At 37.6% G+C, this 27,179-nt stretch overlaps 1 protein-coding gene across 1 annotated transcript; it reads left to right on the forward strand.

The window, feature by feature from the left end:
• Window positions 1-18,907: 18,907 nt before the first annotated feature.
• Window positions 18,908-19,867, forward strand: LOC146140561 (zinc finger BED domain-containing protein 5-like). Its single transcript, XM_083392652.1, has one exon. The coding sequence runs from the start codon at window positions 18,908-18,910 to the stop codon at window positions 19,865-19,867; it is 960 nt and encodes a 319-aa protein (XP_083248778.1).
• Window positions 19,868-27,179: the final 7,312 nt, after the last annotated feature.

Consider the following 27,179-nt stretch of genomic DNA (forward strand, 5'->3'; position numbering starts at 1 on the left):
TAACTTCATCGTTTGTGACGTAATAATGCATGACAATTACAGTGTGGCATGCCTGTGATCAAATGTTGTGGTACTTCTCATAAATGCTACAAAACAAATTATTAAGAGTAAAATATTTATAAATTTTGGGGGGGGGGCATGGCCCCTCAGCCCCCCTGGCTACGCCTATGTTGTACAGTAAAACAATAACAAAATTAAATTTTAGCACTTAACATATTCGGCTCGCATCTTCAACTAGAACAGGGGTTCTAAAACTTATGGAGAGGCGCCCCACCTCGACGGTGCGAACAAAACCCGCGCCCCACTTCGAAGTCATTAAGCATTTAACAAACGACAATTTCCTTGGTATTCTTATTTGGTCTGCAACAGACTTGTTGTTGCGCTATTTTTCTGCTGCTTTTACTGCTTTATAATTTTCTTCAGCGAATATACGCTCTTATCGTTTCAGACATGTTCTAAATCTTGCAATATCGACCAAGATATAAGGCCTTCAGCTACTAGCCCAGCTCCTCTCATCCCTGTATCCCAAATAGAGCGTTTTATTGTCGTTTATGACGTAACAATGAAATTATTACCCGTAACGCAACAAACAATTTTAAGAAATTCCGAACATTTAAGCATATTTTAGCATTTCCCCCGGACGCAGTTTGAACACTAAAATTCCGGGAAAATCCGGACGTATGGCAACCCTAGTTAAAGTAGACCTTGAGTATACCCGTAGCGTATTTTGTTCAACCGGACATTACCTTTCTCCAAATAACTTGCAAGCTGCTGCAACCCATCATATCATCGGGCTTTAAACTTGGTCCCACTGTTAATCGTTCAACGTTGGTACGGGAAATGATAAATTGGCGATCCTAGTCATCACTTGTCGAGCCTTTTTAAACCAATATTGAGTACAGAACAGAACGACATTAGGCGTTTAGCTTCGCAAAACTGTATAAGGTAACATAATTTATTTTCAACAGTTATAGTACGACATGCATTATGTCCATCTAAAATCGTGATAAACCGTGTATAGTAGCGGATTTCGATTAAAATTTAACAATCGGGCTTAGGCAAATCCATACCATCGTGGAGAAGAAAAGCAAAATGCATAAACTGACCTGCAGTTTATGCTCAGCTGTGTTAGACACACGATTAGGCGACTTTTGGTCTATAGCAGGGGTTCTTAAACTTTTTTTACCACGGACTCCCTAAAACTTTTTTGTAGCTCGCGCGGACCACGCTAGGCCAAAAAATTTAAAAAATGACGTCATAAATTTTTCCTCACAATACAAATAGACTTAAATCTGCTGATTTCGGTCCAAAAATGTGAAAGTGAAATAGACTCTTATTACAGTCAGTGTAAAACCGTTCTATTTTTAATTAAATTGTTCTCTTTGATAAATTGATTTACTTCTAAAATATACACTAATATTTCAATTAGGCGTTGATGGACCCCCTAAAACTAGTTCACGGATAGTGTTCCCTCTAACTTGCGCAACTGCGCAATTGCGCAGCCACACCAAACAAATTGCGCAGTAAAAATTACCTTTGCGCACTTAAATCATTCTCATACTAAAACCAAAAATCTTCACTTTTTTGTCACAAAGTTTAAGCATTTCGCATTGGCTATCTTTTCATTGATGTTTGTAGCTAAAAGCAAGTAAATAACTCAAATTCGCATTGACCATTGTGATGTAATAAATTACTTTGTCTAATCGGGTTTCATCATCCATGCTGTGTATGTTTTTTTTTTATTAGGAAAAACAAGAAAAAAATAGTTTAGAACAGAGCCCAATACAGCAAAATATTTGTTTCATCCTTTGTGACGTCATCTTTAAAATTTTCAAGCATCGCCACAATGCAAAAAACATTGATCTGTCGCGGGGCCCTGTCAACGCAGCTTTAAAATATTCTTGCGCACCACAAAAATATTCTTGGGCACTACAAAAAATATTTGCGCAGTAGAAAATTTTCTTAGAGGAAACACTGTTCACGGACCCCCAAGGGGTCTATAGACCCCAGTTTAAGAACCCCTGGTGTATAGTCTATAGTACCAAGGGTCGGCAACCTACGGCCCGCGGGCCGGATCCGGCCCACCGATGTAATTCATCCGGCCCGCCGCCTCTTTGACAAATTAGACACGAGTCCATTTCACATACTTTTTGACTATTTTAACTATGTAATTACGAAAAATTTTCGCGCTTCGCGCAAATAATCATTCTGCGTCCGGTTTGTTTACGTTTCATGCGCAGTGGAAGGATGTCAAGTTAGTCGCAAAAACAGGAAAGCGTATTCAAAAATATTGGACATATTTTTTCCAACAGATTTTATTTCTTATTTTCAGCAATGTGATAAAAACTTGCAAGAAGTTTACAAAAAACACCGGTAAACCAAAAAAAAAATCGAGCTCGCTTCGCTCGCCAGGTGACCCTTAACTTAAAACGGTTAACAAACACTAAGCTAGATTAACTAGTGTTATCGCGTTCCCTCAAAGAAGTTTTATTACACTTTTCATAAGAAATATGGATGGCGACGTGTGAACTCGAATTTTAAACCAAACAAACGCTTTCTTTCGCGCTTCGCGTTAAGACTTTACTGCCTCTGTAAATGTAAACATGTTTTTAAGTGCAAAAATATCTGAAACCCGCCTAATTCACAGTTGTTCTAACATTTCAATGCCACAATCCTTATTTATCATTTTGTGCGGCCCGCAGAGACCTTTCTGAGTTTGGTTTTGGCCCGCGACTAGAAAAAGGTTGCCGACCCCTGGTCTATACCAATGGTTCTCAAACTTTTTTAAGCGCGACCTAAATCTGAGTTTTATGAGCATCACACGACCCAAGCCTCAAACATAAAAAATGTAGGCCTACTTTTCTGATATGCATGAAATAGAAAAAGACGCAGACAACCAGATATAGTACACTGTTCTATAAAACAATAATTGATTACAAACAAATGATTGATTGATTTTAGTGTGATTGATGAAACTCAACTTTTTTCCTTTATAATATCAGGCTTGTTTGGTTACTAAAAGCTTACACCAGTTTAGCAGCTACTGTAGTTGGCTATGGCTATATTGTAGCTGGCTGCCATCAAAACGTTCATAAAACCACTTATGATGCAATAATCCAGGTTACAGATTTGAAGACACGTGAAAAGCTTATGATGCTTTGATACAGTTATGATTGAATTAAAAATATTTGAAAAATGAAATAAAAAAGTTCGTTTGCGCAGGATTGAATCACCATAGAGCGACCTATTTTTTGACCCTGCGCGACCCATACTTTGAGAACCACTGGTCTATACCCTAGGCTGGGTACGCGACAGTTCCTCCCATCTTGCCTTCGGTTCTCGCGGCAATGGCACGACGTTATTCAACTCCCGACTGCAGTCTGTAAAGAAGTTCCAGCCCGGCTGGAGCTTGGACCGCAACAGGAGCACGAGGAGCATTTGCCTCGAATCGGACGGTATCCCGATAACGAGACACGTGTGAACATGTGACCGATCGCACCTCCCAAATATCGTATTTAACCGTCGCAACTCCTGGTCTGCCTCCCTTTCCCTTTTTTAAGTTGCTCGAGTTCATCTTTCTTTTGCCGTTTTAATTGTTCAAGTTTAGCCTAATAATAAATATCACTGTTTAAAAATTGATAAAATTTAAATTAAAAAAAGAAGCGTACTATCCATTTGTTAAAGTAAAGAAGGTTTAACACAAAGTTCTATATTCGGCCCGCAATCTTTTTTTTTACAGTTTTCGGCCGCAATCATCAAACAGTTATCGGGCCCCTAGGTTAGCCAAATAGAAAGTATTTTAGAAGTGAGGCTTGTAATAGAACAGTATTTGACACCCTCAAAAGTAATTCCCCTTGTCCAGGGCAGTACAAGTCCTGATCATTTCGCCCAACACTACAGTTTTTTTTCCTCAACAATAAGGAAATTTTAGAACATCTTAAATTAGATAAGAGTGAGTCTTGAACGAACTAAATGATCGACTGATAACAAGTCACAGACTTCTACTAAATTCCTGTTAAAATTTGATACAGATAACAAAATTCACCCACATATTAAAGATGCACAATCGATTACCTCAATTAAACAGCAAACCAATTGTGGAAACAGGTCCTACAAGTTTTACCAAACAGCATCACTTGAGCTGGTCTTGTTTTTTCACCAAACTGTATCCCTTGAGCTGGACCGCGAAAAACAAACCTAAAAGTTTTCAGATAAACTTACACTTTCGAGCAATTATGTCCGATGACTCTCTGTCCTCATTTAAAATTAAAGACTCTAATAAATGTGTTTTCTGTTGCGATGCATTAGGTGCTGTACCGCACGTGTTTTACTTTTGTAGCGTCGTAGTAACTTTTTTGGAAGAATTAGCAGACTGGACCTCATCGAAACTCGTTATAAATTTAATCGATTTTCAGCAATAATTCAACTTAAAAATGACAAAGACAACATGTAGCAATCTGTTTTTCCATGCAAAACTTGGCATAAATAGCTTTATTCGTAAGTTCAAGACAAGTCATTTGTTTAAAAGATTTCAATGAAGTCAAGTCAGTTGAAAACAGTGACTTAAGCGCGCTTGTTATTACAACGTTATTACAACACTGTTGTTTGGTATGGACTCCAGCCATAAGAACGAGATAAGAACAACACCAACTTCAGAATAAAACGCAATTCGGAATAAGGCCAAAATAGGACTAATACCTAATTGTATTAGTACCGTCTAAATCGGAATAAGTCCTAAATCCGTCGGAATAAGACCTAAACAGTCAGAATCAGGCCTAAACAACACTTAAACTAACATCAAACCCCACCCCTTAGTACATCACTAACTCCCCAAATAATTTCAACACTAACCCATTTTCTAACCCCACCCATTACCCACCAAAAACCCCAAACAGGACCAAAAATATGGTGCCAAAACAGCGGCGTCCTGACGGCGCCGGTCAGACTAAGGCGTCCAAACGTAGTCACCAAAACAGACCGATGGCCCCTGATCGTCCCATACCTTCCACCCACAGGATCGAGAGTTATTTTGGCTATTTAGGCCTTATTGCGATAAATTTAGGCCTCATTGCGACAGATATAGGTCTTATTCAAACGATTTTGATCTTATGCTGTACTGGATATTACTGAGTATTTGGCTGTATTATGTCAAATACTATGGTTTTATAGATTTTTTTGCTTTAGGTATTACTGCTTTTTTAGATCTTATAGTGTGTGCCCTTTGCTATTACAGCACAGTAGACGAATACATCCGAAACCATGATACATGGTAAGTTGTTTATTGTTGTGCGCGCGTTTTGTTATTTATACGGTTTTAGGTACGTTGAATCCGTTCCGAATTTAATTATGTTCCTCAGTATAATCAAATTCGGTCAGAAATCGGAACTTCGTATCGTTAATAGGAATAATACAAGGAATGACTGTTTGATCAAGGGGCATTATTTTATATGGCTTACGGTTTTGGAGAATTTGATCTATTTATGTTTTAAAGATACATCCTGTAAATAGCGCCCTCGAGTCACAGATTCCCCATTTTTAATAAAATCTTCCACAATAAATGCACGCCAGTCCAGGCCATTTTACATACATATACACAATTTTAAAAATTTGCACAATACATTATTTAATAACTAAAACCTGAAACACAAATGGTAAGTCCTTTGCTATAAAATTTCAATTCAACCTTCTGTCAGACTGCTAAAGCTTTGGTACAGTGACAATTTGAAATGCGGTAGGTTTTTCTAGTGCACCCTGTATTATCAGCAAATATCCATGACAGCCCAAAGAAGTGGTAAAATGATGCATTATATTAATTTATATTCTCATTATTTAGTTTTACGGCCATTCTTAATGTTTTAAGCCGGTCAAAGTCCTTAAAATTGCAACCCCATTGCACTGTCTAATTATTTTTTCGGACAGCAGCCAAGATTATTTCATACAATTACAAAAAGCCAATAATACCTATAATGACTTTTTATGGGTTTCGAGCGTATGGATAATATTTCTTTCAACTTTGGTATGAAGTTTGCAACAAATGTTGTATATTTATACTCCTTCTAGTCGAATCTGTTATAAAAAACTATTTTGAAATATGACTTTCGGCTTTTCAACGTAACATAGGCTTTAAAAAAGCTTTAAATAGTAATGAATAATTGCTTAAGGTCAAAATGTCAGCCTTTTTGATGAAATGTACATTTTTTGTGTTAATCGTACTGATTTTAAAAAATCAAGTAAAACACATCTGGGAACGTCGCGGCACACCTGTCATGGGCTCGCGGTAAACCGGTTACGGACCACTGGCCTAAAGCTATAACGTAAATTGCGACGTCACCTCTTAAGTATACGAAGGTATTAATAACCTGTGAAAGGTATACCACGGAGAAACTGGTTCAGAGTCTAGATCAGTGATCGTAAAACTTTTCACTGCGGCATTTGTGTGCTGATCCTAATTGGCCCTTGGCTTTCAACTTACTGTAAAGTCTGCTGTTCTTGCTCCACTTTACCTAAATCACGCTTATATGGCTAAGTTACAGAAATTTGCCATTTTCGCGTTTTCGAGCTCCTAATTAAAAAAAATTGATGCTTGGTTTACTTTTATTTGTATTGGTAACTTACGACCAATTTAAGCTGCGTTTAGTCAGGACAATTTATCACAGTAGATTTCTTCATTGTGCTCAGGGTGGACCCAGGGTTGGTTACATGCCACAACTATGCAAACTTGAACAAAGCATGTAAAACAAATCGGCGGGTTGAAAAGATGTTTTACGCATAATTCGAATAACAATTTTGCAACTGATATTGCAATTAATTTTGTTTTACACCTCTAGGTCAACAGACTAGCGGAGAGACTAATTCGTTTTGCCCGTGTGCGCTAACTATATTGTTTTTTGCAACATGGAAATTAAATACGGAGTATAACAGCTTATAAAACACGAATAACGCAATGTATATTTTTTGAGATAAATTTATTCCTACGTGATTATACTGCAGCGCTACAGTTGTGGAGTCAAAAGCCCTCCACACTCTGTTTGTCAGTATTATCTTAATAAATTCGGCAAGGCTTCTTAAAGAATTTTATCTGAACAAGGTTATCGCTACGGTAAGATTTAGTCTAGCTCAGCAATACCGTGAGCGTCGCTCCCTCAGCAGAACTATAGGTAAAGTAAAGCGGAAAACCAACAACAAATATTTCCCCAATCGTACTGTAGTCTGTTGGTTCACGTTCAACTTCATTGGATGGGTTAACAAAAATGTATCAACAAGACCAATGTGATATAATTATCACAGGGATTTTTGCACTGAATATGTGACTACAGTTTATAGAGCTTTACAAAAATGGTGGGGATTTTTGACCTAGTTGTTCGACAACCAATTATTACGGAAACAATTGTGCAATGTGATTTGCACAAACAGTACGGAGGAAATTAGAGGCGATACATTGATTCAACTAGAACAACGGTGTCCAACCTGCGGCCGTCGATAAATAATTGTGCGGCCGTAAACACTAATTTTAATAAACATGTCTTGGCGGCCGTGTCCGTGCTGGCATGCGCTAATGGTTGATAATTTATCTATTAAATGCAGATTAGAAACGATTACGACTTTAGAGTGCAGTTAATCAGATCAATCTGTGCTAAAACAAGTTGATTTCATTGATTGATGTGTAACAATCGGAACTAGACGGGGGTACGGATGTTGTATATTTTGTCAGGGGGTATATTTTCAGGGCTTAGTGTTTATTTTTATTTTGTTTTAATTTTTTTTTAAATTTATTTTATTTATTTATTTTATTTTTTTTCAATTTTTTTTTTCATATTCATTTTTTAATTTTTATTTTTTATTTTATACTTTTTATTTTTTAATATTGTGTATTTTGTATTGTGTATTTTATATTATATATTTCATATTTTTTTTTTTCATTTTCCTTAACTTGTTTCTGCAAGCAAAAACAGATATGGGCCGAAAACTTCCCCACTTTGATACGAAAGGGGTTCAAATATGGCGTAGTATTTGGGGAATGATCGAAACATATATTTGATAAATAGAATTTACGTAGCTAATGTGTATGGCCATTTTATTACATTTTGGCCAGCTTACGTGTTTGAAAAGCAAATATTATCATTCTCCTACAGACTTAAAATGGTTTAACGCCTATGGTTTGCAATACTTTTCAAACTTTTACTCGGTAAATTTTTACCATGGCTTGGTCCGAGCAATCACTGTTAAAACAGACTTTAAATCTGTAGTTTCAAACAATATGAAACACACTATTATGTGCCTAATACGCAAACTATTAAATCGAAAGTTTTGCTAGTTGTTTAGGCCTGATATTGGTATGTTGATTGGAGCAACATGCACAACAGGTGCTAACAGAGAGGCGTACACTGCCTTAAGATTTCGCATTTAAATTTGCGGCGGTAAATACACCCTATTGACACTTCATTATTAGGCGAAGCTTGTCGCAAAGTAATTGGTCGCCCCAAAAAATGCTGACGCCGCATTTAAAGCAAGCATTATAAATGTGTCGCCGATATTCTGCCTTGAACATCCCTACTCGAAATGCTTCCCTGCGTTAATTGTACGGTGGGTGAAACTTTATTCACGGCCTTACCTCTTTTTGTATTACCGCGACAATACGATGAAATACGATTTGAAGAATATTTGAAAAAATCGTATTTGGAGAATATTTGCTATTTGCACCTGTATAGTATGTTACTCCAATCCAGCATATCAACACACAATTTTAAGTTGTGTAGGCCTGGTGTTGATATGTTGGATTGGAGTTGCCACCAGATTTCGCATTTAAATTTGCGGCGGTAAAATAAGTTGTTTCTTAATACCATTAAGTAATTTTACTAAAGAGAAGCCTCTTTTTAAAATGCAAGTCGGACGAGCCCAGTTTTGGACGTGCCACTTCGCACAATGAAAGTCTCACGCGCGGGACAATAGAGCGCAGCAGGCGGTGAGTCGCTTCGTCACTTCACAAGCTGGACAAAGCAAGCGAATATGAACGAATTCTGTATGAAAGTTTTTCTTCTGCTAGATGGCAGTCGTTAGCTACAAAGAGCTAAAACGCAATATTTCAGGTTTTTGCCCCCCAAGCAAAGGCCCCTGGGGGTGCAGCCTCATAAACTTCTACAAAGCACCTACATACCACTCTACGCCATGTCTGAAAATTTGAAGTTCTACGATGTATACAATTTTTTTTTTTTTTTGACAAAAATCGGTCTGAAACATGCCATAGGAAACCATAGGAAACCATAGGAAACCATAGGAAACCATAGGAAACCATAGGAAACCATAGGAAACCATAGGAAACCATAGGAAACCATAGGGAACCATAGGAAACCAAAAAAGAATAGCGGCAAAAACAAGATATGTTCCGAAAATAAATTTTCTGCCCATATAATAACGGCAAAAACAAGATATGTCCCGAAAATAAATTTTCGGTCCATATAATTGTGATGTCACATAAAGATAAAATGGGAATTGATGATACATAATTAACGGCTGAGCAGAGCAGACCTGTGTTATGCAAGTTGTGAATGGAATTAGGGCAAAAACTGTGGGACAGGTTGAGCGTATTTATAGAAAACCTTATTTAAACGAATAAGATTATGTCAGTGATTCTTAAAAACTGTTATTGAGGAAATGGAGAGAGAATACATTGAGGATAGCCAGACACAAAAAAATCCCGTATTTCGTTAATAGCAAAACCTAAAAAAGATTAAATTATAAACCACAGACAGAAGGCCCGGGGTCCCAGTCAACAAGCATGGTATACCAGCCTGGAACTGCATGCACGCCGTTTTGACGACCAGCCCTTATAGCTGCGTCACGTGTCACATTAAAAAAAAAAACACGAATTTTTTCGCGCTTGGCGCGATTAGACTGTTTTTGAGTTCTATATTTTTGCACGAGATCGATAGCAACGACAAGTATGTTCAAGAATAATTGTTCTATGACGTCACGTTTGGACCTAATTTTCTGACGTCATCTCTAAATTAAAGTGTACTGGCGGCCGTGGGATAAATAAAGACTGTCAATGCGGCCGTCAACAGCTAAAAGGTTGGGCACCCTTGAACAAGAAGAATAACAATAAGCCTATCCATTTCAAGAAAAATATATATCTAGTAAGAAAATTAGTTAAAAACTACGGTATGAACACCATTAGAATTTATCTTCGCACATATCAAAGGTAATATTATATTATATTTAACTACCAAATAACTAGCATAAAACAAATAAAAGTGGATTTCAGGGGCCGATCCTGGTGGGGCACCGGGCTGTTACAACTTTAAGCCTTTTTCGCCAACTTTTATTTACATAATGTAGAAACACAAAGCCGACCAACACAGTATTTAACAATTTTTTGTTTTAAAACAAACGCTTTATTCCCTCGTGCTTTCCATGAATCTTTGTGGGTGGGTTCTTTTTAGACATTATGCAAATATGCAACTTGAAGTTTATTACCTCGATCATCCAAAGGCCGGTTTGTAGATCGTTCTGAAAAGATTTTTATGTATGGACATTAAGTTATATTTTTAGATCTCAGAAAATTCCTACTATTTGGACCGAGCACAGCGTATCAGTCAGTTTACTGTTTTCTTTGGTCACGGCATGTCGTATTTTGCGGCGCTAGGTGTTTGCCATTCCTTTTTCCTCACCGAACAAAAATCTTGATCCGTCCCTGCTGGATCCACTATCCGAACATTACATAGCCGAAACTCATCGTTAATGTTTAAACTCGTGGAAGAAAAAATGCGCGGATGAATATGGATACGTTAAAAGTGGGATGCCCGTCCACATTTAAGGTGAGGCGTTTTGTTTGATTTTGCAACGGACGAAGCAAGCGGAGTTTCAAAATGGGCGAATATCAATATGGATTATTCGGATGCTTTGGCAATTGCAGTGTTTGCATAGTCACCTATTTTTGTCCTTGTTATACTTTGGGCAAGACTGCGGAAGCTGTTGGCGATTCTTGCTGTCTTTGTGCTGTCGTTTACTTATTCAGCTACTGCATCGCTGGAGGCCTTGTTCGAGGGAAGGTTCGAGCAAAGAATGGTATTGACGGCAGTTCCTGTTCCGATTTTCTCTGTCACTTCTTCTGCCCATTTTGCGCTCTCATCCAAGATCGTAGAGAAGTGCTGGAATCCCACCACGCAAGTGGAGAGTCAATGGCAAGGGTCTAAGTCCGAGTGAAATTTGGACATGTCAGCAACACTTTAACTTTTCTTCAATTGTATGTTAGATTTTAATTTTCGCATATCGGCCGCCTCTTGGAAATCGCTAGCCTATTTGAATCATAAAAAGACGAGGAAATATTTTCTTTGTTGAGCGTGACGGCCCATATTTTTTCGTCAAAACCTACTTTAGATTAGGTAAAGATGTTTCATGTTTTCATCCATAATATTATTAACTTTTTTAGTTATGTTTATGTTATTATCTTATGGTAGCAATTAAGTATTAAGATGATAAGCTACTTACCAGGTGGTTACCGTTTGCAGAAATAAGAATCCATGAAGTATATTTAGTTTTACTTTGTTTGCTAAAAAAGGAAAACTTGTTTTAAAAACTTATTAACTCAGCCGATACTTTTACGGTGGATCTGTGGTTTGTCAACACGTCTTTCCAAGTAATTTGGCAAGTCGTGACCTGATTGGATACTTAGGTTAATCATTAATAAACAAATTATTGTCAATGTACTTCCGCATTTTTAAAATGGTCTTTAACTAACATACAGTCTGAAGATTTGTATGATTGATAAAAGTACAGAGAAACACAGATGTTCAAGATTTTTCTAAAAATGTAGCAAAAATAAACTATAGTTTTGTCCCTACCCATTTTTTGACAACTTTAGCGATAAGTTTGAAATAAGAACAACATCAATGTCGGAATAAAACAGTTTGAAATAAGTTCAAAATAGTAATTTTGTCAAAATTTACACGTTAGGTCAAAATTTGTCAAATTTTTTTTTTTAAGGTCAAAATCGAATAAAAATGCACATAAATCGCTTAAGAAATAGAAAAAAAAACTAAAGTCAGCTTTTTGAAATTGGTCGTTCAGTTATTTTGAAATTTATCGTTCATTTTATCAAAAAATTTTAGTTTTGATATATGTTCAAAGTAATTTTAACCGTATTATATCTTTATTAGAGCAATACGGTATAAAAAAGGCGTGATTAACGACGCCTAGGTTATTTAAATCAATGTATTTCTAACAGGTCAAAATTTTGTCAAAATAAATTATTTTCAGGTCAAAATTTGTCAAAACTTTAATTTTTTAGGTCAACATTTCCTATTTTTTAGGTTAAAAATAATCGCCCTAGTAATAACTAATAAGTAACGTATAAATCGGAAGAAGTATTTAACGACATTGTTATGCTTTGCGCGTTTAGCGGAAATTTTTTGAAATGTATTTATGTTATATCCTGTTATGAAGACATTTTTATAGTTTAACTGGACATCATGGCAAATTTTCTGCCTTTTAAAATCATATAACAGCCTTCGATAAGATTTCTGTTTGTGTGAATCTACATTGACAATTTATTTTGCAACACACGACGTTGTCTCTGAAAATTATTAACTCTTGCAGTAGTACAGTGGTCGGCAAACTGTTTTTGTCGCAGCCCAAAGTTCAGGGCCACTAGATAAACCACTAAGAAAACAGGGGCGTATCCAGGATATTTGTTTTGAGTTGGAGGCATTAGAAAGACATCACAAAATATAGTCATAAAACAATTGTTCTTAGAAACACCTGTTGTTTTTGAACGAATTCGTGCGCAAACATAGAACGAATTCGTGCGCAAACAAAGGCTAAAATTCAGTTTAAATGCGCGTATCGCGAAAAAATTGTGTTTATTTGTGTAAATTGGCAAAACTTCAATTCAAAGGATACGTGACGCATATGGCAGATAAAAAGATTCGAATTTGCTCGAAATAACGGCATTTATAGTATAATTTAATAGAAATTGGACTATAAAGTTATGAGAGTCACGCGACGTACGAAACATTATAGAATATCGCCTTTGGGATAAATAGATTTAAGTAAAACTGACAAAGTACATGAAAATACTTACATTTGACATCACAAGAAACGTCATAGTTCAAGTGATTTAAGAAACGTGTTGTTCTCAAACAAACCCGTGTATGCAACTAAACCAAGTTTATCGCGCGAAATGCAAAAAAAAAAAAATTAGTGAGCGAAACGTTTATCTGAAACGTATACTCAATGCTTAAAATATTCACATTATATCATATCCACAACTGATCGCAGTACCCGAAATCACATAACAAGTTTGCACGAAACGAAAAAAATCTTACATTACATTAATCTTGTTTTGAGTTTTAGATAAATGTCACACACGATACAATAGCCATATTACAATGTTGATCAGAAAATTACAATAACCAGATATAATTTGGTAAAATTGCATTTTGAAGGGAATCTAAGTCCACACAGCTTAATAAGGCTTTGTACACCAAGAAAAGGTAAAATATTACACGGCGTTTTGAAAGATTGCCAAGCTATAATTTAAAACATGGTATAAAACGAAGGATATACGCGCGAAGCGCGAAAAAAATTTGCGTTTACATAGTTAAAAAAATACAGTTTGACCGGCATTCTCAGGGCTACATTGGGCACGCGAAAGTACAGTCTTAGAACATGGTTAACAAACATTAAAAGTGTTCTTGAAATAATAGTGGGTTGTCGAAACACTGGGTCAAAAATTACCCCCATTTCTATAAAGCTCTACAAATTTTAGTCACATATTCACTGCAAAATCCCTTTGATAAATCGCAAGAGGGGTCTTGTACCGAAATAGGGTCACTTAATTTGAATGAAACCTATACGGTACTCGGATAAATTATGTCTACTAATTATGTGTATTTTTAATTATTACATATCACGTGGGACATGTTGAAAATTTTTTAGTTGCTTATTCTGGGTCGTTAACCCCGTCCAATTAAGTTGCACGTACACGAACAGACTACATCACGCTTGGGGCAAGATTTGGTTACTAATAGTCTGCGTTATTTACCTATATACGTAGTCCTACTGAGGGAGCGACGCTCACGGTATTGCTGAACTCGACTAAATCTTACCGCAGCTTAGTGTAACCTTGTTTAGATAAAATTGTTTAGGAAGCCTTGCTGAAGACTTTTTTCAAAAACAATGTTCCAGTATTAATAATTCAATGCAGAGGCTCCCCAAAATGTATTGTGATGTAGCGTTTTTTAGAAACAGTAAGTTGGGCACATAAATTTGAGTCACTAAATTAGGGTGACAATGTCTTCTTGTTCACGGGTAAAGCCAAACTCATTTGGGTCTCAGAAGGCCGAAATAATGCACTGTAAATAAACTTTTTCATGTTGTAACAATAAGATTGCTATAGACTGAGTAAATTAAGCCTATATTTTCTACAATTTCTAGTTTAGTTACATAAGGACACAACAGCATTGAAGTCGTATAATCTAGCAAAACACTCGCAGGCCGTATGTTGCCAACCCCTGTTCAGTCTCCACTGGCAAACTTTTAATTTATCAAAAGACTTGACGCATTGGCAAACAACGATTTAATATTGCTTGCCATACTGCTATTTACGGACAAAAGGTGGTGTGAGCCTTTGACTCCTTAACTGTAAGGCTGCAGTGTTATCACGTAGGAATAAATTTAGTCCAAAAAAGTATACATTGTGTTACTCTTATTTTAAAAGGTGCTACTCACTATTCAATGGTCATATGTCGCAAAAACATTATAAATTCGCGCAAAGGGCAAACAAATTAAGACTTCCTGCTAGCATGTTGACTATAAGGTTGTAAAAAACATGATCTTTAACTGCATAAGTTTTCAAAATTGTTATTTCAATTGTGTGTAATACGACTCACCAACCTGCAATCTTCTTGCACATGCTTTGTTTAAGTTTGCATAAGTTGTGACATGTACCCAACCCCTGGATTCACCCTGGTCACCAAGTAAGAAACCAACTGTAATAGATTGTCCTGACTAAATGCATCTCACATTGGTCGTGAAAAGTAAGAAATGCAAATAAAAACTTTTCAAAATTAGTATCTCGAAAACTCTAAAATCGAACATTCCTGTAACTTAACCATACAAGCATGATTTTACACGACTTTAATCCTTACAAAATCAACAAGTGGGTCATACATTTAATTATTTGCTAATTTTATGCGAAACTCTGCAGCGTCGTTTTATGTGTTATTATTGTCTGGGTTGGTAATTCAAGATTTTTGGATGATTCCAAATTCGAATTTTTTATGGGATTACAGAAGTTCAGCAGAAAGCTTTTCAGCATGGTTTATTGGTTTAACCAGGATTTTTACAATTTTTAGTCCGCGAACTAATAGTTTCCCTTAAAGGATCACCACCCGATACGTTATAGCGATAAACGAAATGCATTTAGTTGTCTGTTTTTCTGCACCGATTTGTTAAAGTGCAGTTACCATAGGCCTACTCGTCACCCCTTAAACCAGTGGTTCCCAACCTTTTTGTTGTCTTAATTAATATACTATTGACTAGTGAAATATACACCACCCTAACATCAAGATGATACTCAACTACTGTACTGGGTCAAATTGTTGTTGTTGTTGAAGAAAGAAAGAACGAAGAACAAAAGAAAGAACAACAGAACGAACGAAAGTTGAATAAACAATGACATAATACTAAAATAAAGAAACTAGAAAAAAGTGGGGAAAATATATAAATAAAGACAAGATAGGCTGACGACCAACCCGCTACATCTGCTCAGAGGAGAAGAGGGCAAGAAGTTTTTGTTCGGGCTTAGTCGCCCTTCGCCAAGCGGTTTTCCATGGGGATATAAATTAAAAAAGGTGACCCAAAGTGCCATGCCGAACTTTGTCAACGTAAGCAAATTTAATGAGAGGGCTGTTACCTGTTGTTGCCTTTCCTGAACTAAACGACTAAACTGTGGTTGAGTTTTTGGCAATGCAATACGTATTTCATCTCCTCTGCCCCATATCTATTTCTACATCCTGGTGTTTTCATTTAAATATTGACTGACTATGCATACAACTTACCTATATGCTTACCGGTACATATCTACTGACCTAACAGTATTCTCCAGCTGCAAGCAGTGGTGTCGTTCCCGCCAATATGAGGTAAACCAGGGGTCGGCAACCTTTTTCTAGTCGTGGGCCAAAACCAAACTCAGAAAGGTCTATGTGTTGAAAATGTTAGAATAATTTTGAATCAGTTGGGCATCGAATTTTTTTTTTGCACTTAAAAACGTGTTTAATTGCATTTAAGGAGGCAGTAAAGTGTTGGCGCAAACGCAAAAACAAGCATTTGTTTGGTAAAAAAAAATTCGAGTTCACACGATCGTCATCCATACCACTAATAAAAAGAGTAATAAAACTACTTCCATTTTTGAGGAAACACAATAACTTTCATTAGTGAGTGTTTATTAACCTTTTCATGTCCGGGGGCACCTGGCGAGCGTAGCGAGTACGATTTTATTTTGGTGTACTAGTGTTTCTTTTAAATTTCTTTCAAGTTATTCTTACATTGCCGATAATAAATAGTAAAAACTGTTAAAAAATATATGCCCAATATTTTAGAATACGTTTTCCGTTTGAACGGTAAAGAAGCGCTGATCTAGTTGAAAAGACAGCATTCAAACGTAAACGAACTGGACTTAGAAAGATTATTTGTGCGAAGCGCAAAAATTTTTCGCCCGGTACGTGGTTAAATAGTCAAAAAGTAGGCCTATTTGAAATGGACTCGTGTCTAGTTTGTCAAAGAGGCGGCGGGCCGTAGGTTGCCGACCCCTGAGGTAAACTTTGGTTGCATCTTATGCTTTCTATTACGTAATAGACGAGCCAATTCTGAATTGACTGTAATCGACATGCGTTGGCTTAAGCTTGACACATGTGCAATTAAAGAGAGAAATGAAAGTAAAACGATCGCTTTTCGTTTTTTTTCCCAAAATTCATCAAGGTAATCACGGACCCCCAAATGCTTTCTCACGGACTCGCAAGGGGTCGTGGACCTCAGGTTGGGAACCACTGCCTTAAACACTTTGCACGACCAACAGATTTGCCAGCCATGATTTAAACAGTATAGTGTTATCTAAGGAAGAACTGTTTTTTATATTTGTTCTTTCATGAAAATGATTGATAACATTTCGGTATTTCTTGAGAGACAAGTGGGTCATTAAAAATGTGTTGTGGGTTACTTCGTGACCCGCGGGACCAGTGGTTCGCCATCCCTGTTTTAGGATGACCGTAATACAGCAAAATGAAAAAAACAAATGAATGTAATGTGCCAAAACTTTTGCACCTTAGTCGCATTTTAACTTCTCTTAAGTTAGGATGCCTTTAGGGTTAGTTGTTAATGCCTCTTTGTATATTTACAGGTATTTGGTCGGTGTGCCACCTAATTTGTCTGCTCTGTAAGTTTGCCGCGTGTAAAAAAAGGTTGCGGAGTACTGGTTTATACAAGGTCACTTAAACCTTCTTCTCCGTTGAATACTTTTAATAAAGTATTATTCACGTATACTTAGAGATTACGTCGACGGCAAACGATTTAGCAAAGAGACATTAAAATACATCCGGGCAGTTAGGACTTAGACTGGGTTTGAACAGAGCCTTGTCTACTTGCAGAAATAGTCATTTATTTTATTATTTCGAGTGTCGATAAAAAGTTTCGATTCTTGACCGAGTTGATCATACTGAGGAACAATTTTGAATTCAGAACGGATTCAACGTACTTATAACGGTAAATATCAAACGCGCACACAAGCCAGCTAAATAAGAAATATTGTCCGCCGGCGTTCGATGTCATGTTCGCTCGGTCGGTCGATGGCATTTGATCTTAAAGGGGGACACAAAGCAACGTCATCATCGCCTAACAAAATAAGCGGCGACGTCAACTCACTTTTCCACAGGCGCGCGCGACAAATCGCAATACTCTAAACGTAACCGCGAAAAACTTTTTTTAAGCGCAATTACCTGCGTGGACAAAAAAATCAAATTAGATAAATTGCCTTAATAAAAATAAATTTTATTGTTTAACACTTGCGACTTTTATTTAAAATAGGTTAATCTGGCATATATTTCTTCAAACAACGTTTCGGCTTACTATACGGCAAGTCCCTGATGAAGGCTTGTCGTCAGCATATTACGACTTTTATGTTTGAGAACTTCTGAAAGTATGTTACCGCCCAAAATTTAGTTAGAGTTCACAAAATATTGCAATGCGGCGGTTTTAATAGTAACGCATTTTCAGATTTTTTTTACGTTGGACGCAGTATGGTACCAGGGTTACGTATTTGTTTTGCATCACGAATTTTCGTTGCGTAAAACATGTTTGACGTGCTTAGCCGTTTTGCATGTTAAATTGCCACAAGTAATTCTTAAATAACGACTATAAAGCGAGACAACAACACGCGGCTTAAACAAATAACGCAAGGTAGGACATAACATGTAGTAGTTATTAAGAGGCCAAAACTTAATTGAATCTTACATTTTGTTTAACCTATAGTCGAGAATGATTTTGCCCGGGGAATACCAATTTGTTATGGACACAGCGCCTTTTCCAAAATGTAGGGCCTAATATTGTTGCTGCTTTCACAACGGCCGCGTCCTACTTTAATTATAAGAAAGTATTTACTATAGACCCATTTTATACACAATACGGAACATTACATTTGGTAACATGTTAAATTACATTATGTTACGTCACCCGCTAATTGTTGCTTAAGATTTGCTAATTAATAATCTTACAGCAATTATGTTTATTACGTCACACGGTTGTTCTATACTGCTTCTAATTCTGGAAATTTAGAAGACTGCGATTTGGATACCGTTGATGATGGAAAGCCCAGCAGCATCTACTTGAGATCCAAACGCCTTTTTCAAACGACACCATGAAGCGGCGTATCGAAGAACTCTTAAGAAATGTTCTGCAACAAACAATCGCTGCCATAAGATGCTGTGAAAGATTTAGTTTGCAACTGGATGAGACAACAGATATCGGAAGTGATGCACAGCTCATGGTGTTTGTGCGATATTTTGACACAAATGATTTCGTTGAGCAGTTTCTGTTTTGCCGTCCACTTGCTAAAAATACCACAGGAGAAGAAATATTCAAGAAAGTGGATTTCTTCTTTGAAGAACATCAGCTTGAGTGGTCTAATTGCGTGTCTGTTTGTGCTGATGGTGCTCCAGCCATGATGGGAAGTAAGAAATGCTTCATGAGTTTTGTGAAAAAGAAAAACAATAACACTTCGGTTGTTCATTGTCTTCTCCACAGAGAAAATTTGGCAACAAAAGAAATACAAGAAAATCTTGCCGTAGTTTTCAAAGAGGTTGTACCTGTGGTAAATTATATTAAATCTCGTCCATTGAACACTCGATTATTTCGTGCTTTGTGTGACGAAATGGGAGCGGAACTCGGTGGGCTTCTGTTCCATTCAACTGTTCGTGGTTGTCACGAGGAAAGGTGCTTGAGAGAGTGGCTACTCTTAAAGAGGAAACCCATGCTTTTTTTAAAAGAGCAAAATCATGAACTTGCTGATTGCTTTCGTGATGATGAATGGATTGCGAAGTTGCTAATTTTGGCCGATGTTTTCAGCCATGTAAACCAACTGAATAGTTCTATGCAAGGAAAAAAGAAACTCTTTTTTGATGTTTTGGAAAGTATTGATGCATTCAAAGGTAAAATAAAGCTGTGGACGCATCGAATGAAAAGTGGGAAGTTAGCTGCCTTCCCAGGATTGAACTTATTTGTGGAAGAGAAAGATATCAATTTGGGCGTCATTGTTCCCATCTTTCTTGAGCACCTCAACACATTTCTTTTTGGATTGGATCGTTATATTCCTTCTTGAATTGGGTTTCGGAATCCTTTTCAGGTGTCAGCGCTAGAAGTTTATTCAGATATGGACTGCATTGCTGAACAGTTGCTTGAATTGCAAAGCCGACAGATGTGGAAAGACAAGTTTAAAAAGGCTTCTTTGACTCAATTTTGGGCAAATGTGCAGTCAATTTTGGGCAAATGTGCATTGAGCCTAGTCTTTCAGATCTTTGCAAGCAAGCTGCAACAGCTCTTTTGCCATTTCCAACCACATACCTGTGTGAATCTGGCTTTTCAACTCTGACGATGATCAAAACGAAGTATCGCAATAGACTTCAACCGGAAGATGACATCAGATGTGCATTGGCAACCATAATTCCGGAATTCGATAAACTTGTCAAGCAAGTTCAAGGACAAGGCTCTCATTGAGTGTGTGTTGAGTGAAAAACAGTGCTTGCTTTTTTCGTTGATACCGTATTAAACTCTCTTGGATAGAAATCAAAAACACTATTTTTCGTTAATATATAGCCTGAGTCCGCGGATATATAGGCGAGCTTGAGAATAGTCCGTGGGTCAAAAAGGTTGAGAACCACTGCCTTAAGGGATAAATGCTATATTTTTAGTTTCACAATTATTTTCGATGAGTAGGGTATCAACGGAAAGGTCTTACTGAAAGTTGATTCTATGCTAAAACAAACAACTGCCAGAAGCATACCTTCTGAATAAATTAACCTTTGTTGTCGATTTTCGCACTGGGCAAAACGGACCCCTGAAGGGGCAAAACAGTCCCCACTAATTAAAGATAATTTAATTGCCGTGTTGTGTGGAAATGCAGGATAACGTTTTTTTTTAAGAGGCGCATAAAAAATCAGAGATACTCTCACAAGTCTCGTCACAAGGTGACGTCATAATTCCATTAATGGTATACATTGCGCCTTCCAGGTTGAAAATATTTTGCAAAAGTAGGCCAAAACATGCCAGAAAACCAAAATAACGCCATACTAAGTAGCATCCGTGTGGATTCTGTGAAAAATAATAATTATTTGCAGGGTTTGAATCCTCTTGTATTATTGATACTAAGTAAATAATAGGGCACTTAAAGCAACATGCTTGATTAATTAGACCCAAACCTGTTTTCTTGAAAGAAAGAAAGAACAGGAATAAACAAAACAATGCACTTGAAGTTTAAATGTGATAAAAAGCTACATTTTGCAATTAAATGATAGATTTAGCTTCTTGTGACCAATGTTTGTAAGTGACACAAACACCACCGTTGACACAAACACCACATAAAAACACAGCAACTAACATTGCATGTAATTTAGGACAACCATGAGATATTGAAGCATTCAAATGAATTTTAGACAGTACAGTAAACACCCCTTTCGAATGAATTTGAACATCACCAATGGCTCATTTTGACGATGGTGCCTCTTAGTTTATATCGTTAAAGTTTGAACTTGTTTATCGACAGTTTAGGGCAGTGATTCTCAACCTTTTTCAGAGCAAGATCCGCATTTCAAACCTAAGGTTTGCAAGGAGCCGCATAAAAAACAACAGTAGGCATATAATTAAAAAACATTAAGAAAGCAACTAGAAAACAACAACTATACATTACGCTAGCCTAGGCTAACTAATTAACAGTGTTTGCCATAGCTTGTCGATCAGGACTAAATATATTGTGACGTAACAAACCACAAAATTATTTTAAAGAGCCGGATGGAAGTACCCGGTAACATTAGTACTTCGTACTCGGGATCCTTGCTGATACAATTCATTAATTCTTGATTTCTCTTACTTACTTTGTAACTAATTTTTCACTCGGTTAGAGAGCCGCAAAATGTTCAGTTGAGAGCCGCATGCGGCTCTGAGAGCCGCGGTTGAGAATCACTGGTTTAGGGTGAATGTGGCTAAATATTATTATTCATATTTTTCAATATTAATTTTGTTTTAACATTTTTCGCTAAAAATGTGTTTGCTAAAAAGTGTTGCTAATACAAGGACTGTATAAAAGTTCAACTCGGTAACGTCACAACTTTCGGAGAAATTGCTCAAAAACAATCTCGGCGCGCAAAGTTCGCCGAGGTGGCCAATCCCAGATAAATTGCATAACATATTAAAATCGACAAATATTCGCGCTGACCGCCATGGGCGTCCCCACGGGGGCATGGGGGGCACTTGCCCCCATGGAATTTTAAAATGCGATTATTAGTAATATTTGTGTAATATGTATTACGTATGGTTAAAAATAGTATACAATATCCATTGCCTCCAGTGGCGTATCCAGGGGGGCGGGAGTTCTTACCCCCCTTTTTGTAAGTGATATTATCGTTTTTTGTTCGTTTTGTCATGGTTTAACCAACTGTTCAAAGCGGCTTGCTTTAAGTAATTGGGTCACGCGTCTTAATCTAATGCGAATCCAAAATCGAGCGCAAAACGCCGTTTTTCGTCCTTTGCTTGGTCGACCGTAAACGCTGGATAGTTTTTATCTTTCGTTATTTGCTTAGGTTGACTGATAAGGGTGTATTCGACAATTCACAACGCTTAGTCAAATCTTCTTTATTTTTTTCTCGCTAAAAAACGTCGAGTTAGGCGCAGTATGTTCCTCGCTATTCGGTCTCTGCGCTAATATTCGATGTTGGTGTAACATCGACATTTGTTTAACTGAAGCAGATTCTTGAAAAGAGGTATAATGGTGACTGTCGTGCGCGTTTCAAAGTCTACATTTTTAAGTAATGATAGTTAACGCAAAATTATGCTCTTTAAGCATTCTTTAAGACCACGTGCTAAGTGTGCAATGGACACAACTTATTTCCCCTCAACTGCAGCTTGTAATTTAGCTGACTTGGCACACAGCTCGGCGCAGATGTTGCGCTAATCCTGGCATAATAACACCCGAGAAAAACGTTCTTCGTTTAGTATTGCGTTGGCTTGTAGCGTTACGTTCATAAAACTTGAAAACTTCGCTGCTGATAGTCGAATTATGTATGATTCTACCACAATTAATTACACATATTTCACGGTCTTGGTTTATTTTTTCGCCTGAAGTTAACAATTGCACACTGTGGTTTCGCAACTGGCGCCTGCCAGGATTGTCAACGTCGCACGTGGTCGCTTTTGTTGGACGTATTTAGCTGTTTCTGATTAGTTTTTTTTATGACGTCTTGCAATCACCATTCTATGACGTCATACTGTCACTGTTTTATGACGTCAATATTCATTAACGTAAGACGAAAAATAGGGGAATTCCCTAAGTTGAAAACAGGACCCCCTTTTATGAATTTCTGGTTACGCCCCTGATCGCCCCCCCCCTGGAAAATTTTCTGAGGACGCCCCGGAACGTTTGTTTTCTTTTTTTGTTACAACAACGACATGTCGTTGATTTAAAGCAGCAAAATATAAATGGAACAAATGCAGCAATGTGCGGCTGATCGCGGGCCAATAAAAGAAGTCGGCGGTCTTTGAGAATCACTAAGTTAAATCAATGGTAAAAAAAAAAAGTGTGAGTTTGTTCTTATAGTTATGAAGTTACAAGATTTCTAATAAGTCTCAATGGAACGATGAGATAAACACGCAGCGCTTAATAAGCCTCCTGTAGTTCTTGCCTCCAAGTAGTGTCGGAATATGTGTTGTTTGACGAACAAAAACGTCTCCAATTGTGTTGTTTAGCTGAAGAGCATGCACTGTGGCAATCCCAAGACTATCAATTTGACTGACGTGTCGGAATTCACTTGACGAGGGCGTGACGAAATGGTCAAAAGTGGTCCTTCTCACCGTAGCTTCCGTAGATCCGTTTCGCAATCTAATCTGTTAAGTAGATGATGCGCGAATTCTCGTATATGCATCAATTAAAGGATACAAATCTCTGTTGTCAGTTACCTAGTTGTAAACTGATCGCTCTCTAGAAAATCCCGAACCTATGCACGTTCCTTCTCAGAGGTAGTTTAGGACCTGTTGTATAATCTAGATCGTAAGATTCTAGACTCTCAGGGTAACGTTCGTGGCTATTTCTTCCGTGATAGCTTCTCTCTTCTGATGGTTGTCTTCTTCTTTCTGATGATCGTCTCCTTGAATCAGATCTTGATCTGGAAGTTCGTCTGCTAATTGGCGGTGTTCGTGGTCCCGGAGTCTGCTTTCTAAATTGTCTAAAAGCTGCACTCATAGGAACAGATGAAGTCAAAGGTATATTGCTGTCGCGATTCACAAAAGGGGGAAGAGTTTCCTTGGCTGAAGAACCCACGCAAGAATATGAACTTGCGGAACTTTTTTTTTTTTTTTTTTTTTTTTTTTATTAATAAAATAGATAGCGAAAAAACGAACAAGAAAAACAAATCAAAATAGTGAAGCTCTCAAGCAGCTAACGACCATTTACTTTTGTGTTTTGTCATACTTCCTCTTTTTAAAGCCGAATATCGCTCGGAAGTTTGCACAGAAGATAGCAACAGTAAAAAGCGTAACATAGTCGGGACAGTGTCGGCATATTTACATTGATAAATAACATATCGCGCGCATAAAAGGACACAATTCACAAATGTTTTGCACGGTTCGTTTTTGTGCACTCCAAAGAGTAATTGCTCGCGGGAAAAAACACACGATATTCGTAGTTTAGTACTTAACCACGCACGTTTTCCCAGTATAGACACGTAACAGGACACAAATAAAACAAGTGGTACAGGGTTTCCGTAGCCTTTTTGCAAAAAGTACATTCGGTTTTACCAAACGAATAAAGGGAGTCATTTGTAACAATTGCGCCCAAGTTAAACTTTATCTCAGTTTGTTTTCGATTGTTGAATTGTAGAGGTTGCGGTAAATTTTCTCCCATGGCAGACGTGCCCTCCCGCAATTTAAGGTCCAGTGCCATTTTAATTGAGCTTTTGGAGGAAAGAGAATTGTTGTTTGTATTTTTTCGTAAACCGATTTGGTGGAGTTATACTGCTGGATAAATAATTTTAATGTTGGGGTTCTATACGAATGGGACGTTGTTGCGCTACCCGAATCCCATTCTTCTGGGAGACTCGATATTCATTTTATGAATTGGACAAAATCTGTGTTGTTAGGTGCAAAGTTAAATTTATTTACTAATGTGTCATATTGTAGATACTCGCCGTTTCTATTCAATAAATCCTGGTGAAAAATTATATTGGAATCTATAAGTGACGGCATAAAAAAAACATTTGAGCGGAATTTTACTTTTTTGTTTAGCCAAAGCGGACGGCTGTTTGACTTTGGATCTATAATTTCCAAGAGTTGTTTGCACGCCGTTATTGCGCAACGTAACGTTCGCATAGGAAGTATGCGCCTTTGTGATTGCATTGTTTTTTTGTTTCTATGTTCCCATTAAGAAGCGCTTCTAATCTGTTACCTTGGATAAAGGGGCCTTCGATTTGTTTCCAATCAGCTTCCGCGTTTTCGTCAAGTAATTTAGAGATCCATTTCGTATGTAAGGCTAACAAGTAATTATCTATATTGATCATTCCTGCCCCCCATTTGCAATACTCGCACTCAAAGTCTCTCTTTTCACCCTCTCACATTTGGACCCCCATAAGAATGTAAAGAGGATTCGTTTAACTTTTGAGATAAAGCATTTGGGTATATTAACCGGGACAACACTCATTTTAAAGGTTAAGATTGGAATCATGAGGGTCTTGATAACTGTTATTTTTCCAAGAAGAGAGAGACCCCCCGCGGACCAAATATTTGATACTATTTTAATTTTTTTCAGAAGTGGTGTGAAATTTTTTCAATTAACTCGGCGTCGTTACTCGAGCTAGTGGGAATTTCAACGCCTAAGTATTTGATAGTACCTGATGGCCATAGAAGACCACTTTGTTCCATGGGTTTGTGACAGTTTTCACGATTTGTTCCGATAAAAAAGGCGTTTGATTTGGACATGTTGACCTTGCAAAATGACATTTCGCCGAAGTTGTCGATAATCCGAAAGACTTCTGTAAAATCCTGATCACTACCCGATAGAAATATTGTAGTGTCGTCAGCAAATAGGGACACTTTAAATTCTTTGCCATTTATTGTGATGCCGTTTTGGCGGCCCTGTTTTAACGCAGCGGCAAGGCATTCAATGCACAGGACAAATAAAGTTGGAGGGAGAGGGTCTCCCTGGCGTACGCCACGTTCAACGTTAAACGATTTTGATAAAAAGTTGTTGTTAACAATTACGCACGAAGGATTTTGGTAAAAACATTCGATCAATTTAATAATCTTGTCCCCGAACCCGAAAGCAGCTAAGGCTGTATATATGAAGTCCCAGTTTACCGTGTCGAAGGCCTTGAACATATCTAAAGACAGTATCGCGCCAGGTATATCGTAACAGTCGGCGCAGTCAAACTTGCGGAACTTATTGGCGAAAATTCAGGCAACGGGCGTGAACGCCCTCTTCCGTCTGCTTGCTGTAATTCGTGAGAGCTAACCCGCGAATAGCCTCTCTCCGCTTGTGACATACGAGCACTCGTATTTTCTTCTGGGCTAAATAGCATCTTTTATTGATTTGCGACTCTGTTTTATACCGAAATCAGTAGGGAAAATTCTGCGAAAATAAAGGAAATTACGTAGTCATTTCTTACTAGTAATGAAACATGCACACATATGTGTGTTAATAACTGAGATCTAGCTCTTCTGAAGCTGCTCTTTGACCAACGATTACGGCTTACGTATATAATTAGTACACCGAAAGCCATTGCAGACTCCACCGAAAGCCATTGCAGACTCACCAAATCTGTTGATCTATGATGCAAGCAGGGCAGACTAGAAAAACAACTAGCCTGCAGTGAGGTTCGAACTCGGGACGACCTCCGGTCAAGCCGGGACCGTCGCTCTAACAACTGAGCTAAGCAGGGTCAGAGAGGACCGAGTCGAGAAACAACCATACGCCAATGCTTGTTCAATCTGTTAGTACAAGCAACCTCATTGAAGGGGATCCACAGTACCATATCATTTATTCAATGAAACATGCACACATGTGTGTGTTAATAACTGAGATCTAGCCCTTCTGAAGCTGCTTTTTGACCAACGATTCTCACTGCAGGTTTGTTGTTTTTCTAGTCTGTCCTGCTTGCATCATAGATCAACAGATTTGGCGAGTCTGCAATGGCTTTCGGTGTACTAATTATACGTAAGCCGTAATCGTTGGTCAAAAAGCAGCTTCAGAAGGGCTAGATCTCATTATTAACACACATATGTGTGCATGTTTCATTGAATAAATGATATGGTACTGTGGGACCCCCTTCAATGAGGTTGCTTGTACTAACAGATTGAGCAAGCATTGGCGTATGGTTGTTTCTCGACTCGCTCCTCTCTGGCGTATGGTTGTTTCTCGACTCGCTCCTCTCTGA

Source organism: Ascidiella aspersa, chromosome 6 (genome assembly GCF_963924565.1).
Source record: "Ascidiella aspersa chromosome 6, kaAscAspe10.2, whole genome shotgun sequence".
Taxonomy (NCBI): domain Eukaryota; kingdom Metazoa; phylum Chordata; class Ascidiacea; order Phlebobranchia; family Ascidiidae; genus Ascidiella; species Ascidiella aspersa.